Here is a 17,669-nt window from a genome sequence, read left to right as displayed (position 1 = left end):
GATGTGTGTCTCTACTATTCCTCAAGAAACAAAAGAGGGTAGCAAAAAAGCAGGGAACATGGAGCTCAGAATATGATAGTAATCCCATATTCCATTATTAGTAATGGAGCAGGAGTTTTTCCTCATTTTCCTGTGGACATACGGAGTTATTAAGGCTAGAGCTGTTCACTGTGCCTTTACTTCAGCAGTGAACATCTAGGCTACTCAATACCTAGAAGCCGTTATCCGAAGGACAATAATGAGCCCTCAGGTTATTGTACCCTTGGTCCCACTATTTGCTCAGGTTGGTATATTGGAGGAGATTATAACTTGTTAGAGTACAAGCTTAAAGGTCATGAAACTATTCTCTCTCTCTCGAAGTATAAAAATCATTCTATACCATCCTTAGACATCCTTATAGAAATATTTAATCTAACACTGAAATGCATGCTGTGGAAATTCATTAACAGTATAGGGTCAGACTAAGATGAATGGCTGCTATTTTTAGTTTGTCTATAGGGAAGTAAGTATCCTAGGCACCAATGGCCTTCTCACCATTTGAATGTGCTATGGTTGATGAATGCAAGGCCCACTACATATTATAGGAGAAACTTAGGAAGATAAAGCCAAGCCACTAGAGGGAGTGGCTAGTTATATTTTGCAGATGAGAACATCTGGCAGAACTGAGAGAACAAGCCCAGAGAAATCTAGTTAGGCCCAGGAAAGAAAGACTATTCAAGAACAAAACAAAAACTTTTGCATAAGGCTAAAAAGTACCACAGAGTTACTCTTGTTACTGTCTCAGGAAATTTGACTCAGCTGATTAAATGTTAAGGTCCTTCTGAAATGCTGAAGAAGGTTAGTCCAGAGGCATATGACACAGCTGTATGAAAGGCTGTGCAAAGTAGGCACAGAATGTAAAAATGCTGTGAAAATTGAAAAGGGAATCTCACCAGAGTGTCAGGATTAAAGTTATATCAAAAAATACAGATATTGCAGACAGATTCTAGAGAAGTACAATATATTTGCAAACACTAATTTTGTTGAGAACTGGGCATAAAACAATGTTTATGGAGCTTTCTAATAAGAGGACTTACAGGCACTTTGTGAGCTGCTGCTAAACTAAACTCCATCCTTATTGTTAGACAGCTAGATTGTGTTGACTGCTGCAGTACTACTAAAGAACTTCCCCCAACTGCAAATAATGTAAATGAAAATTACAGTAGTGAGACTATTTCTGGAATGCTATGTGCATGTGTCTAATATTAATGTTTCAAAAAGGATACTGTTGGAAAATTAGAAATTACTCCTCATTACTTTTTTTCCTGAAACGAGTGCTAGAAATACAGTTTAACATGTCTTAACAAGCTCAATGTATTCTATCTAAGAGAAGGTGAAAGAGATGACTTGAGTGCAACACATCTCTTGATTATTGAAGGTGGATGTTTAATTAATCTAGTAAAAAATGGCCTAACAAGATAAATATGCAACTACAAAGTGCAAGGTTTTTTAGTAATCATTAAGACTATTCCTATGAATGTGACTCTTGTACAAATGCATCCTTTTATCTAATATATGTGTGTCTTACTGAAAACCTATTGCAGCTCAATTAAAATTGTGGGCTTGTAACTGTAGATTACCAGCTGTAGTGACCGTCGATCAAACCAAATGAACATAGAAATCCTCTGCTGTATTTCTGAAAAGAATCATTCAAAGCAGTTCAGATACTGATGCTAGCTTCTGTCAGACAAAAGCAGCTATGTGTCAGGAACTCCAGGGAATCCTCAACAGGAAGTAGGATCTAGGAGAAATAAACTTTTTCTGCTATTTAACTGCCTTTAAATAGTTTATGAGGGGGTTTTGGTACCTGGAGTTCGGTGCTGCTTCAAATATATGCATATCCCAAACAACTACTCTAAATATACACAAACACATTAAAGTGAGTAAAATTCTCTTTGATATTCAATTAAATATGCAAAGTCATGCCAAAAGAGAACTGATATGAAACATTCAAATAAGGGAATGTTTTAGGGTGTTTTTTTTCCCTTTGGCCTTTACATTTAGGAATAGGTGACAGAAATTATTAAAAACAAGTTTATATTACTTCTGGAGCAAAATCTATAAAATTGTAGTTGTTGAGCATCTCTTCACATAAATATAGATTTTATTAAAACATAAAAATACTAGTGTATGTTACTTAAATGTTGTTCTGCTATTTATATAGAGTCTTTGCTTGCAAGCTAGCAGGGCTTATTGACAGGGCTTTAAACAAGACTCAAAGGGGGAGGGGGGTAATATCAGGCTTACCCATGACAAGCTATGGGATGACACACCAAGGTTAGAGGGACAGGGTGCAAGCGAGGCCCCTCAGCCTGTTGCACCAGAGAAAGACCTCAAAGGAACTAAAGGAAGTTCCTCTAAGAGGGTGACACAGCCAACAGCCGAGATGAAGTGCCTCTACACCAATGCACTCAGCATGGGCAACAAACAGGAGGAGATGGAAGCCACTGTGCTGGTAGAAAGCTATGACCTGGTTGCCATTATGGAAAACTGGTGGGACGAATCCCACGACTGGAGTGTGGCTATCGATGGCTACAGGCTGTTCAGAAGGGACAGCTGAGGAAGGAAGGGCGGAGGCATTGCCCTCTATGTCAGGAAATGGCTAGAGTGCAAAGAGCTGTCTCTGAAGAATAGCCACGAGAAGGTTGAAAGCTTATGGGTAAGAATCAGGGACCAAGGCAACAAAGGGAACCTTGTGGTTGGTGTCTACTACAGGTTGCCCGACCAAGGGGAGTCTATTGATGAAGCCTTCTTACTGCAGCTACAGGAGGCATCGTGCTCGCAGGCTCTCGTCCTGCCGTGGGACTTCAACCACCCCGACATCTGCTGGGAAAGTAGCACAGCAAGCTGTAGGCAATCCAGGAGACTCCTAGAGTGCATGGAGGATAACTTCCTGTGCCAGGTAATAGACAGCCCTACCAGAGGGGATGCCATACTGGACCTGGTCCATTCAGGACCCTGAATTTTAGGAAAGCAAACTTCCAGCTCTTCAGGGAGTTAGACAATGGGACCCCCTGGGAAACTGCCCTCAGGGACAAGGGAGCAGAACAGAGCTGGCAGATCTTTAAGGGTGCTTTCCATAGAGTGCAAGAGCTCTCGATCCCCAGGTGTAAGAAATCAGGAAAGGAAGGCAAGAGACACAGATCCATCAGAGAGGGTCCAGAGGAGGGTGACAAAAATGATCAGAGGGATGGAACACCTCTCCTATGAGGACAGGCTGAGAGAGTTGGGGTTGTTCAGCATGGAGAAGAGGAGGCTCTGGGAACACCTTATTGCAGCCTTTCAGTACTTAAAGGGGGCTTAGAAGAAAGAGGGGGACAGACTTTTTAGCAGGGCCTGTTGCAATAGGACAAGGGCTAATGGTTTTAAACTAAAACAGGTCAGATTTTGACTAGATATAAGGAAGATTTTTCACAATGAAGGTGGTGAACCACTGGCACAGGTTGCCCAGAGAGGTGGTAGATGCCCCATCCCTGGAAACATTCAAGGTCAGGTTGGACAGGGCTCTGAGCAACCTGATCTAGTTGAAGATGTCCCTGCTCATTGCAGGGGGGTTGGACTAGATGACCCTTAAAGGTCCCTTCCAACCCTAACTATTCTGTGATTCTATGATTCTATAAGGACTTCTAAATGTCTGAGTTTATTGTTAGTTGCAAATTAATGCAAACCTATGACTTTTTTTTTAACATATGCAGCAATAAACTACAAGCCAAAATGAAATAAATATAAAAACTTTAAAACATTTTAAAGCTGTTTTAGGACAATCTTGTTTATTCACATGATATAGTAAACTAACACCTGGAATTAGCAGAATGCCTGAAAAGACAATGCCTACTTACAAGAAAATTATTTTATATATTGTTTCCAAAAAGGAATATTTTCCTCCATACCTGAAGCAATTCAAGCTATCAAGTCATAAACCTTCTGAATGCCCTACTCTCAGCTACATAGGTGACCTAGTGATAAAACAAGATATAAAAATTTAGAACTACATCACTTGAACAGTAGGGAAAAAGAACAAATCTTTAATGGCCAAAAAGCAGATATGTGAGCTGGAGTCAATTGCCTAACTTGTTGCTCACGACTTTCTTTAACTAAATACATGAACTTTTCATTTACATCTTCCTACGCAAAATGAGGGTATTTTAAAAAACTTCTTGCATAAAGAAGTTTCACTCAAGACTTTAACTGTGACTATAACGAGGGGAAAAAAGTTTGCTGAAATAACACAGAACTCATGTCAGACAGGAAGCAGCACAAATAATCGATTTATTTCAACAGAATTATTCATTACTAAAAAGGGTGTACTTATAACACTAAATAGACATTGTTTGTGGCTCTTTTCTCCTGTTTCAGGACATGGTAAATTTGTGTCACATTGATGGCTGAGAAAGTGAATTGGGCACATTGAAAACAAGTGGGTTCACTGCCCTCACATATTGTGGCTATGTTCCTTCCCTTCTCATTGCTGAAAGTTTATCCTCTAATAAGTAATTCCCAAGGCATCTTGCAATAGGAAGCATTCATGAATGAATGCATTAATAAATGTTTCTTATTGTGGGGCCCGCTGGGAATTCTTTGTAATACTTATAAGGAGTTTATAAATCTTCATTAGTTACATAAAGCAGAAAAGAAAGTTTGCTTTTTTGGAACATACTATTTTGCCCCTTTTCAAAATATCACAGCAAAGAACTAAATACTAGCATGAAACAGAACCAATGACCCTTTATGTACTTACCATGTACCACATGCTTGGCCACTTGGGATCATTGAAATAAGTGGATTGGGTACCACCATGTTTATAATCCCTCTTTATTCTTCTTTTAACCACCTGCTGTTGTATCCACTTTACCTGCCAACAAGGAAAACATTTGGTAAGTCTTAGGATTCCATGAAGACTATCAAGAAATATGTGAAATCTTGGGAATTTTCCCATTTACCAGAATCCAAGATATACTACATGTTAAAGAATTTATTTTGGCAATGGGAATGCAAAGCTCACCTTGGTATATTGTTCACTAGGGAATATGTCCAAATTAGTTACTACTACAAGTCTCCATGAACATCTATTTAAATCCCCTGATAGAAAGATTTCATTGACTAGCATCTTTTGAATAATAACATTATTATTTTGTTAATTTTCATTCTTACACTAGCTCCTCTTTCAATTCTATTTAAAAAAATTATTTTTACAAAGCTTAACAGTATATCACAATGAGAAACGAATGATAGGTTTTTTCTTTTGTTTTATTTAGATCTGTTCTAAAAAAAAAAGTTCAGTAACATACTCAAACATTCTACTTAACCAATATGTAAACCAGCTTCACCAATTGGAGTGAAAAAACAAAATTAAACTGTATTTTATAGCAGAGTGACTCTTTGTCAAGATTCGCTTAGTCAGGCTCTCTGAAACTTTATTTTATACTACTGTATACAGCTGCGTACTGAGTAGCAGGTTAAGTTGCAACAACAAGAAAAAAGATCTTGAAACAAAAAAAAAATTAAGATTGGGGTTAAAAATCTAGTTTTGAAAGCCAGATTCTTATCTGTCAGACACCTTTTCAAAGACTCATGACATCCAGAAAGGGCAACACCAAAAGTGACATCAACCTTACAGCAGACAGGACATCGCAGTCATTTCTGCATTATCTAGTCTAAATGGGAGCTAGTTTTTATAAATGTAAACAATATAAACTATTCACAGAGAAACTCAGGTTACATTTACACGCATCTAGCTTCCTGACAGCTCATATTTCTGGTGAATTGTTTCACAGGACATAACTATAAAAATTCAATTCACTTCTCTCCAAGAAAGCCAGCCATTTACTTGCAGCCAACTATGCACCTTAGATTTGTGCTGTTTAATGAATATCTGTGCATGCATACACACATACATATATATAAAAGAACTTTATTTTCAGCTCACGTATTTCTCTTTGTCACTTGTCAGGGACGGGGTTAATATCTTTCCTTACCAGGCTAACGTCTGCACTATGCATCTTCACCTCAACTTCAAATCATGGCACAATCATTACACAAAAATAACTCCAATGACATTAACAGAAAATTTGTTCGAGGTCAAGTCTTCAGGCCTCTACTTCCTGGTCATAGATCATAATTTTCTCCAGGTCAAGTCTTGTCCATGAAGGGAATTGGTAAGTGATCTCCCTGTCTTTATCTTCACCTGTGATCTTTTTTTCATCTTATTTTCTCCCCCATCCTGTTGAGGAGGGGGAGTGAGAGAGCAGCTGCGTGGGCATCTGCCTTCCAGCCAAGGTCAACTCACCACATCTTTATAAAGGAGAATTGATTCTTTCTACTTCCCAAGAATTAACCTCAGAGTCAACAGTATTCTTCTAGAGTAGAAATTATGCCATTTAGGATGTGCTGGTTTTGGCTGGGATAGAGTTAATTTTCTTCATAGTAGCTAGTATGGGGCTATGTTTTGGATTTGTGATGAAAATAGTGTTGATAATACAGGGATGTTTTCATTATTGCTGAATAGTGTTTGCACAGTGTCAAGGCCTTTTCTGCTTCTCACACCACCCAACCAGCAAGAAGGCTGGGGGTGCACAAGAAGTTGGGAGGGGACACAGCTGGGACAGCTGACCCCAACTGACCGAAGGGATATTCCATACCATATGACATCATGCTCAGCCTATAAAGCTGGAGGAAGAAGAAGGAAGGGGTGGGGGTACGTTCAGAGTCATGGTGTTTGTCTTCCCAAGTAACTGTTACACGTGATGGAGCCCTACTTTCCTGGAGATGGCTGAACGCCTGCCTGCCGATGGGAAGTAGTGAATGAATTCCTGGTTTTGTTTTGCTTGCATGCACAGCTTTTGCTTTACCTATTAAACTGTCTTTATCGCAACCCACGAGTGTTCTCACTTTTGCTCTTCTGATTCTCTCCTCCATCCCACCATGGGGGAGTGAGTGAGCGAGTGGCTGTGTGGTGCTTAGTTGCCAGCTGGGGTTAAAACACAGCAGATTATCTTGTAACGCTTACACAGAAATTCTCTGTTAAATCTTCTAGTAACAATCATAATTCCTTTTCAACTTTGGAGAGAACTGAGAAATTGGATAGAGTACCTTTCTTTCCTGGTTACCCAGCTCCTCTTTCAGCTGAGTATATGAATGAGTAAAAAAAAAAGCTTCAACAGGTCTGAATAACCAACCATGGTTTTCAGGGTTTATACAGATCCACCTCCCAAACCTCATTATCAGACCTGACTATTATTGCTACAAACATTTTCAACTGAATGAGGGATCTAAGGTTTCTTTGCTGCAAGAGTATTTACTGTCACCTTAACTCATCCCCATGTTAACATGCCTTTAAAAGTTATGAAGATTATTTAAGTCAACAAATTTCAGCATGGCACAGGCTAAGAGCACACACAAATCATGCCACGCATGGCAACTCATTGTGAAAACTCATTCATATTTGAGCCTGTAGGGAGGAGTTATAAATGCCTATTCCCAACACAACGTCAGGATGGTGTAAAAACATCCACAAAGAAAAAACAGTGAGATAGACTGAGCAGAAACAGTTTAAACTTTTACCCTTTCTACCCCTGCCAACTCTGATTTAAATGCATGAACATTAATGGAAGAAAGCAGTCACCAATACTACTATTGCCTAGAGGAGCTGTAAGTCAGAGATCCCATGGCATTTAAATTGGCATCAGGAACTCCTCTGCATCAAGGCTCCTACAAGAACTATCATTATCAACTGAGAGTTTATGTAAGCATAATTACTATAAATAAAATTGCCATTTTATTTGATAAAATACAGAGGGGGCAAATGACATGTTTCTGTGAGTATGCATATGGGAGAATAGCACAAGCAGCTCTATAATGATGGAAACAGTGTAAAACATTAGGATTCATTTTGGGTGCCTACAGCTATCCACATATGTGGAAGGAGGAAGTGAAAATGACTGTTATGACTGTGCACTCTCATGAGAGAGACAGCACAGAATGCTAGACAGAGTAACCCAAAACAACACAGCATGCCTGATCACAGTCCTGATTATAGCCTTGTCTGTAAGATTTTTAGCACACATCTTTTGGGATCTGCTTAATAATTGTTTTTATGCCGAAGATGCACTGGAACACACATCTGGAATATAATTTAAAACATCACAGGAAACCCATTTTCTCAGCTGAGAAGTCAGTGCTTAAAATTTAGTTTACAGAAAATATCCTTACTATAGAAATAGAATAGCTTACTCCACTGAATTATAGGGTTTTGTTTTTTCCTCTAATAATTGAACAGAAAAACTTGGCAGAAGTCTTCAGTCTAAGCTAAATTGTACAACCACTGGGTTATATTAATGAAGACTAGCTCAAGACTCAGCACTTTAGTATTCTGATATATATTTCCTTTGAGTATTCCATGGGTATTCATGCACACGTCACTGTCACATGCCTGATGCATCTTGGATTTGCTGATTTCATATGAAAAGAGTTCATTTATATAAAAATATTTTCTTTTAAAAAGCGTTCACACTACCTAACTCATAGGCCTTGAAGGAAAATCTCTGGAGTAATTGATTATACAGATTCTCATTTCTTGCCGAATGATGACTATGCAAAAAATGAGGTGCATTTTAACATTTCCATAAAGTCACTCTTACTGAGGGGGAACAGTGCACATTTTCCCACTGACGTCAGCTTCGACAGTTCCATTTCATGAATGTCTAGAAGTCAAAGCCAAGCCAGACTAGAGACCAAACTATTTTTAAACCTCATCTTTTCCAGTCATCAGCAATCACAGTGTTGTTCCATAACAATGCAGCTCTTCTTCATAGACTTGCATGAAACCATGCTATGGAATAAAAGCTGCTCTGAGCTAATTCAAGCATACCAATCTTTTATTCTCTTTAAGCACTAAAGCATATAATAAAATGTCATCTCTATGAGAATCAAATTATTTTCTATTTTCCCTCTCCTTCAGTCAACAGACTTCACAGAAAAGTAGTCCCATATAATCACAGAATCACAGAATCACAGAATCACTAAGGTTGGAAAGGACCTTCAAGATCATCAAGTCCAACCGTTAACCCAACACCACCATGCCCACTAAACCATGTCCCAAAGCGCCACATCCACATGTTTTTTGAATACTTCCAGAGATCGTGACACCACTACCTCTCTGGGCAGACTGTTCCAATGCTTGACCGCTCTCTCGGTGAAGAAATTTTTCCTAATATCCAATCTAAACCTCCCCTGGCGCAACTTGAGGCCATTTCCTCTTGTCCTATCTCTAGTTACTTGGGAGAAGAGGCCAACACCCACCTCGCCACAACCCCCTTTCCGGTAGTTGTAGAGAGCGATAAGGTCTCCCCTCAGCCTCCTCTTCTCTAGGCTAAACAACCCCAGTTCCCTCAGCCAGTCCTCATAAGACTTGTTCTCCAGACCACTCACCAGCTTTGTTGCCCTTCTCTGGACACTCTCGAACAACTCAATGTCCTTCTTGTAGTGAGGGGCCCAAAACTCAACACAGGATTCGAGGTGCAGCCTCACCAGTGCTGAGTACAGGGGCACAATCACTTCCCTACTCCTGCTGGCCACACTATTTCTGACATAGGCCAGGATGCTGTTGGCCTTTTTGGCCACCTGGGCATACTGCTGGCTCATGTTCAGCCAGCTGTCAACCAGCACCCCCAGGTCCCTTTCTGCCAGGCAGCTCTCCAGCCACTCCTCCCCAAGCCTGTAGCGTTGCATGGGGTTGTTGTGGCCCAAGTGCAGGACCCGGCGCTTGGCCTTATTAAACCTCATACAGTTGACCTCAGCCCATCAATACAGCCCGTCCAGACCCCTCTGCAGAGCCCTCCTACCCTCCAGCAGATCAACACTCCCACCCAACTTGGTGTCATCTGCAAACTTACTGAGGGAGCACTCGATCCCCTCATCCAGATCATCGATAAAGTTATTGAACAAGACCGGCCCCAAAACTGAGCCCTGGGGAACACTGCTTGTGACGGGCTGCCAGCCGGATTTAACGCCATTCACCACAACTCTCTGGGCTCGACCATCCAGTCAGTTCTTTACACAGCGAAGAGTAAACCTGTCTAAGCCATGAGCCGCCAGTTTCTCCAGGAGAATGCTGTGGGAGACAGTGTAAAAGGCTTTACTAAAATCCAGGTAGACAACATCCACAGCCTTTGCCTCATCTACTAGGCAGGTCATCTGGTCATAGAAGGAGATCAGGTTGGTCAAGCAGGACCTGCCTTTCATGAAACCATGCTGGCTGGGCCTGATCCCTTGGCTGTCCTTCATATGCCCCGTGAGCACTCTCAAGATGAACTGCTCCATAATCTTCCCCGGTACAGAGGTCAGGCTGACAGGCCTGTAGTTCCCAGGATCCTCCTCCCGGCCCTTCTTGTAGATGGGTGTCACATTGGCAAGCCTCCAGTCTTCTGGGACCTCCCCTGTTAACCAGGACTGCTGATAAATGATGGAGAGTGGCTTGGCAAGCTCCTCTGCCAGCTCTCTCAGTACTCTTGGGTGGATCCCATCAGGCCCCATAGACTTGTGGGTGTCCAGGTGGCTTAACAGGTTCTTAACTGCTTCCTCCTGGATTATGGGGGGGTTACTGTGCTCTCCATCCCTGTCTTCCAGCTCAGGGGGCTGAATACCCTGCGGATACCTGGACTGGCTATTAAAGACTGAGGCAAAGAAGGCATTAAGTACCTCAACCTTGTCCTCATCCTTGGAGACAACGTTCCCTGCCATATCCAGTAAGGGATGGAGATTCTCCTTGCCTCTCTTTTTGTTATTAATGTATTTGTAAAACCATTTTTTGTTATCCTTTATGACTGTGGCCAGATTGAGCTCTAGCTGGACTGAATGAAGAAAGTTGCAGTAAGACCTTCTCCAGTCCAATAAACTGCGGAAAAAACTCACACTTGAAAAACAGGGGAAAAAATAACATACTTAAAAAAATAATCCACCTATCTATCAAAGCAATGCAATTTTTAACATGCACACACCAGACACTTGTGAAAGAATAGTTATTTTGTTGTTAAAATATATCATGAGGGGGTCTGCTTGAGTAAATATTTTCAAATTGATAAGAAATGTGTCAAGTATGTGAAAATACAGTTATTAAAGAGCAGAAGTTATAGACAAGCTGAAGGCATAGTCCTTTCCAGTATGAGCAAAGCATGCATGGGAAAAAAAAAGACCCTAACTCTGAAGTAGGGAGTAAATCTCATACCAGAATCTATTATTTTTATGTCGCAGAACGAAACACGAAGGTTTGGGTCTTCAGTCTATGAGGAAGAGTTGCTGAATGCGCCACTCCCAAATGCAGTCATGGCTTTATCCCTTGTACTGCCATCATTCACCTCAATCTGTCCTATGCCTGTAAGAAGAAATTAGAAATTCCTGCTCAGACAAGAAGAAAGCAGGTGCCACAGGAACAGCATAAATTAAAGAAACAAAGAGAGAACTCTGATAAGGGGCGTGGAAAGTATCGCCAAACAAGCAATGAATCTGTAATGATGCAGGTTGAATGAGCAAAAGAGGCAACACTCGTGCTGTACTGCATTGCAGAACTTTCACTTAGATTTTGTCTACAGAAGGAGTTATACTGGAATAGCAGAATATGCCTCCCCATGTGGATGTTCTCACTCTGCAGCAGGTGTATTTTATTCTTTACTAGTTTAAATAAACCTAATAGTCATATGCAAGTGAATTCAAATACACCAAGTTGAAGAAGGAGAAAAGCGAGGTTGGCACTCTGAGAGAGAGGAAATGAGATTGTACTTGGCCCATATTAGGCCATAAGAGAAAAATAGTTCCTACAGGTCATGGTAGCAAAAACAGTCACTTACATATCTTAGTTGTCATGGAATTAAATTTTCTGTGATACAAGCTCTGTTTAAACATACCAGTTGACAACATTCTCCATTTGCATTTCACATTCTAATGAAAGAAAAAAAGTAAAAAAAAAACTGGGATTAAAGCATATCAGGAGGATATGCCAATATCCAATGACTATATTTGGGTTACTGAACACTTCAGACCTAAGCTGTTACTCAGTCATGTAGGAGGGGAGATCGAGACTGGTGGCACATCTCTTTCCTATGGGCAGAGTCACTAAAGCGAGACCCCCAAAAATGGACTATTCTGCTTAAGAATTGCATGGGCTTTTTAATAACAATTGAACACTAAGATAATGATGGAGAGTAGCTTGGCAGGCTCCTTCGCCAGCTCCCTCAGTACTCTCGGGGGGAGCCCATCCAGCCCCATTGTCTTGTGAGTGTCCAGGTGGCATAGCAGGTCCTTAACTGCTTCCTCCTGGATTATGGGGAGTTTATTCTGCTATCCATCCCTGTCTTTCAGCTCAGGGGGCTGAATACCCTGAGGTTAACTGGTCTGACTATTAAAGACTGAGGCAAAGGCGGCATTAAGTACCTCAGCCTTGACCTCATCCTTGGTGATAATGTCATGTCCCCCTCCCATCCAATAAGGGATGGAGATTCTCCTTGACTCTCTTTTTGTTGCCGGTCATCTTCCCCGCCAGCTCATCTTACGGCACATGGGGACTGCCTGCTCCTGCGCCTCTAAGATTTCCTTCTTGAAGAATGTCCAGCCTTCCTGAACAGGCCCTTCAGGACTGTCTCCCAAGGGACTCTCTCAACCAGTGACCTGAATAGGCCAAAGTCTGCCCTCCAGAAGTCCATGGTAGCAGTTTTGCTGACCCCTCTCCTTACTTCGCTCACAATTGAGAATTCTGTCATGTCATGGTCGCTAAGCCCAAGACAGCCTCCGACCACCACATCTCTCACCAGTCCTTCTCTGTTTGTAAACAGCAGGTCAAGCAAGACACTTCCCCTGGTAGGCTCACTCACCAGCTGTGTCAGGGAGTTATCCTCCACACACTCCAAGAACCTCCTAGACTGTTTCCTCTCTGCTGTGTTATATTTCCAGCAGATGTCCGGTAGATTGAAGTCCCCTACAAGAACAAGGGCTAGTGATTGTGAGATTTCTGCCAGCCACTTGTAGAATGCTTTGTCTGCCTCTTTGTCCTGGTTGGGTGGTCTATAACAGACTCCCAGCACGATATCTGCCTCGTTGGCCTTTCCCCTCATCCTTACCCATAAGCACTCGACCTTGTCATCACAGTTGTTGATTTCTATACAATCAAAACACTCCCTAACATACAGAGAAACCCCACCGCCTCTCCTTCCTTGCCTGTCCCTTCTGATGAGCTTATAGCCATCCATTGCAGCATTCCAGTCCTGTGAGTCATCCCACCATGTTTCTGTGATGGCGACCAAGTCATAGTTATCCTGCTGCTGGCTTCCAGCTCCTCCTGTTTGCTGCCCATGCTGCGTGCATTGATGTACGTGCACTTGAGCTGGGCTATCAGTTTCGCCCCCAACATTGGCATGCCACCCTTAGGCTCATCTCTAGTGAGCCTGGTTTTATCCCCTTCCCCCTTCGAACCTAATTTAAAGCCCTCTCGATGAGGCCCACCAACTCTTAAGCAAGAATCCTTTTCCCCCTTGGAGACAGCTGAACTCCACCTGCTGCCAGCAGGCCCAGTGCCATGTAAACAGCCCCATGGTCAAAAGAACCAAAATTTTTAATGGCACCAGCCTCTGAGATACATGTTAACCAGGTGTGTTTTCCTGTTCCTTTCAGTATTCCTCCCTGCCACTGAAGGGATTGACAAAAACGCTACCTGTGCTCCTGGTCCTTCAACCAATCGCCCCAGCGCTCTGAACTCACTTTTAATGGCTTTTGGACTTCTTTGTGCAACCTTGTCACTGCCAACCTGCATAACCAATAGCAGGTAATAATCAGAGGACCGTATCAGACCAGGGAGTGTGATCTTCTCCATAATTTTTCCAGGTACTGAGGTTACACTAAGAGGTCTGTAGTTTACTGGGTCTTCCCTCATGCCCTTCATATAAATTCGAATAACATTGCCTAGCTTCCAGTCAGTGGGGACCTCCCCAGACTCCCAAGACCTTTGGTAGATAATTGAGAGGGGTTTTGCTGTAATATCCGCTAGCTCCTTCAATACTCTGGTGTGAATCCTATCAGGCCTCATGGACTTATGAACATTCAGCTGATACAACTGGTCCCTTACAATTTCAGTGTCCACAAACGGCAAGTCACTGTTCCCACAGTCGTGGTCCTCCGACTCAGTGGACTGGGCAGCCCAAGGTCTTTTTATTAAAAAGTATTATTAAAGACTGAGGAAAAAACAACATTGAATGCTTCCGCTTTTTCTTCATCCCTATTAGTCAGGTGACCATCTTCAACAAGTATTGGTCCAATGTTTTCTTTAGTCCTCCTTTTGCTATTAATGTGCTTAAAAAAGCCCTTGTCAGATACGACACTGGCCAGTTTCAGCTCTAATCCAGCTTTGGGATGCTTCAGAATTTTTTAATTCATAGAGTCCCTTGCAAAGCCCCAGGTCATAGCATACATCCCATATCTTTTGCTTTTGCCTTTCCACAGCCAAAAGACTCCATAAACATCTAAGTCCAGAATCCCATGTCATTTGCTTCATTTTGAATATTCGTATCTCACAAAATTTTGGCTACTTCTATCAGAGATGGCTGAGCCATTGCCTTTGTCTTTAAGGTCAGCCATCACCTTTCTCATTGACCGTGAAGCCCAGAGACTGTAATAGCAGCTGCACTGTGATCCCTGTAAACTAAAACGAGATATTTGCCACCTGTTCTGATGCTTGGCTTATGTGATGCTGTGATAACATGATAAAAAGGGTGAGGCACTGCAGTTTTTCACAGCATATTACTGGTCAAAATCTCAACCCAACTACTTGCCACCTTGTCTTTTAATTTCCCTGCCCATCCCTCTACCAGCTTAAGAAAATCATTATAAGAAAATAGCTAGAGAATGCAAACCTGCTGAATATTTTTTTTCTTTTCTGAAACCATTTGCTATACTATTTAGGAAGTGAGACAGTTAAAACCTCTAGACTAATCTCCAACTCTTGCCTAACAGGTAACAGCAACACTGTCATTGCAAAGGAGTTCTGTAAAATGACCTGGCAAACAGAAAATTAGAATGGGATATGGATAGGAGAAAAACCCTTTAAAGCAGGTGCTAACAACTGGGATAATTATGATGAAGCAGAAATATAATAAGTAATCAAACATGATAATTTATGTAAAGAAACACTTCTCTGACCATGTATATTTTTAATTTCTAAAATTGTATTACACTGAATTCCTACTGGCCTTTTTTCTGCTTTTAGCAGAAAACATCAAAAGGTAATTCCAGTAGGTAGCTTTGATGATTATTTCTGAGGGTTTTCTTTTTAAGCACTAATAGAAAAATCAGCTATCATCTTGTTAATGTGGTAATAGAATTGGACATTAACAAAGCTTTCATTCGTCACAAAGAAATCTCAGTTCCATTAACATTATCGTTAAGGATTAATCATAACATTATGATAGGATTGAGCCTTTCACCTTTGGGTTACTGTCACACAAGATTCAGATTTGAGCTGGTTTTGTATCATGCACAGACAAAACACCCTTTCATGTGCAGGAAAGGAACACCAACTTTTTAGGCTGCTATTCCCCAAAACTATTAGACAGAACAGGATGTTTTACCCTACTCTCAGGGTGAAACCTCTAGGTCTAGGTATGTTGTGAACTGCAATCTAGTTCATACTGGATCACGACCGAAAATAAGCCTGATGCTGTCATGCACCCTCAGCATGGTTAAATTATTCTTGATTCTTGCTCATGCAACACAGGTTTCTCAGGGATTTTTGCTGATGCAGAATCTGGTTTAAGCTAGGACTAATATACCAGGCACCCCTATAAGTACAGATTTCACACAGAATCACAGACACACTAGGTTGGAAAGGACCTTCAAGATCATCAAGTCCAACCATTAATCCAGCGCCACCATGTTCCCTAAAACATGTCCTGAAGTGCCACATCCACACGTTTTTTGAACACTTCCAGAGATGGTGACTCCACCACCTCCCTGGGCAGCCTGTTCCAATGCCTGACCACTCTCTCAGTGAAGAAATTTTTCCTAATATCCAATCTAAACCTCCCCAGGCACAACTTGAGGCCATTTCCTCTTGTCCTATCACTAGTTACTTGGGAGAAGAGGCCAACACCCTCGTCGCCACAACCCCCTTTCAGGTAGTTGTAGAGAGCAATAAGGTCTCCTCTCAGCCTCCTCTTCTCCAGACTGAACAACCCCAATTCCCTCAGCCGCTCCTCGTAAGACTTGTGCTCCAGCCCCCTCACCAGCTTCATTGCCCTTCTCTGGACACGCTCAAGCACCTCAACATCCTTCTTGTAGTGAGGGGCCCAAAACTCAACACAGGATTCGAGGTGCAGCCTCACCAGTGCCGAGTACAGGGGCACAATCACTTCCCTACTCCTGCTGGCCACACTATTTCTGATACAGGCCAGGACGCTGTTGGCCTTCTTGGCCACCTGGGCACACTGCTGGCTCATGTTCAGCCAGCTGTCAATCAGAACCCCCAGGTCCCTTTCCGCCAGGCAGCTCTCCAGCCACTCCTCCCCAAGCCTGTAGCGTTGCATGGGGTTGTTGTGGCCGAAGTGCAGGACCCTGCACTTGGCCTTATTAAACCTCATACAGTTGGCCTCTGCCCATCGATCCAGCCTGTCCAGATCCCTCTGCAGAGCCCTCCTACCCTCCAGCAGATCAACACTCCCACCCAACTTGGTGTCATCTGCAAACTTACTGAGGGAGCACTCGATTCCCTCATCCAGGGAAAATATCTATAAAGATATATTCAATATCTATAAAGATATTGAACAAGAGCGGCCCCAGAACTGAGCCCTGGGGAACACCACTTGTGACCGGCCGCCAGCCGGATTTAACGCTGTTCACCACAACTCTCTGGGCTCGGCCATCCAGCCAGTTCCTCACCCAGTGAAGAGTAAACCTGTCTAAGCCACGAGCCGCCAGTTTCTCCAGGAGAATGCTGTGGGAGACGCTATCAAAGGCTTAACTAAAGTCCAGGTAGACAACATCCACAGTCTTTCCCTCATCCACTAGGCGGGTCACCTGGTCATAGAAGGAGATCAGGTTGGTCAAGCAGGACCTGCCTTTCATGAACCCATGCTGGCTGGGCCTGATCCCTTGGTTGTCCTGCACATGCCCTGTGAGCACTCTCAAGATGAACCGCTCCACAATCTTCCCCGGTACAGAGGTCAGGCTGACAGGCCTGTAGTTCCCAGGATCCTCCTTCCAGCCTTTCTTGTAGATGGGTGTCACATTGGCAAGCCTCCAGTCTTTTGGGACCTCCCCTGTTAACCAGGACTGCCGGTAAATGATGGAGAGTGGCTTGGCAAGCTCCTTTGCCAGCTCTCTCAGTACTCTCGGGTGGATCCCATCAGGCCCCATAGACTTGTGGGTGTCCAGGTGGCTTAACAGGTTCTTAACTGCTTCCTCCTGGATTATGAGGAGTATATTGTGCTCTCCATCCCTGTCTTCCAGCTCAGGGGGCTGAATACCCTGTGGATACCTGGACTGGCTATTAAAGACTGAGGCAAAGAAGGCATGAAGTACCTCAGCCTTGTCCTCGTCCTTGGAGACAATGTTCCCCGCCATATCCAGTAGGGGATGGAGATTCTCCTTGCCTCTCT

The 17,669-nt window shown here is 42.6% G+C and overlaps 1 protein-coding gene across 1 annotated transcript in view; it reads right to left on the bottom strand.

Moving 5' to 3' along the window:
• The window catches only part of LOC309415057 (proprotein convertase subtilisin/kexin type 5-like), a gene marked incomplete at both ends in the record, with an annotated part of 280,059 nt that overhangs the window by 237,183 nt on the left and 25,207 nt on the right, over positions 1-17,669 (bottom strand). Inside the window, one exon of the mRNA XM_082012448.1 lies at positions 4,778-4,891. Coding sequence (XP_081868574.1) covers positions 4,778-4,891 — 114 coding nt within the window. The remainder of the gene's footprint in view (positions 1-4,777; positions 4,892-17,669) is intronic.

This window comes from Phaethon aethereus (assembly GCF_964289735.1).
Source record: "Phaethon aethereus genome assembly, chromosome: W".
Lineage (NCBI taxonomy): Eukaryota > Metazoa > Chordata > Aves > Phaethontiformes > Phaethontidae > Phaethon > Phaethon aethereus.
Note: the sequence above shows the minus strand (reverse complement) of the source record. Positions and strands in the feature narration are given on the sequence as shown.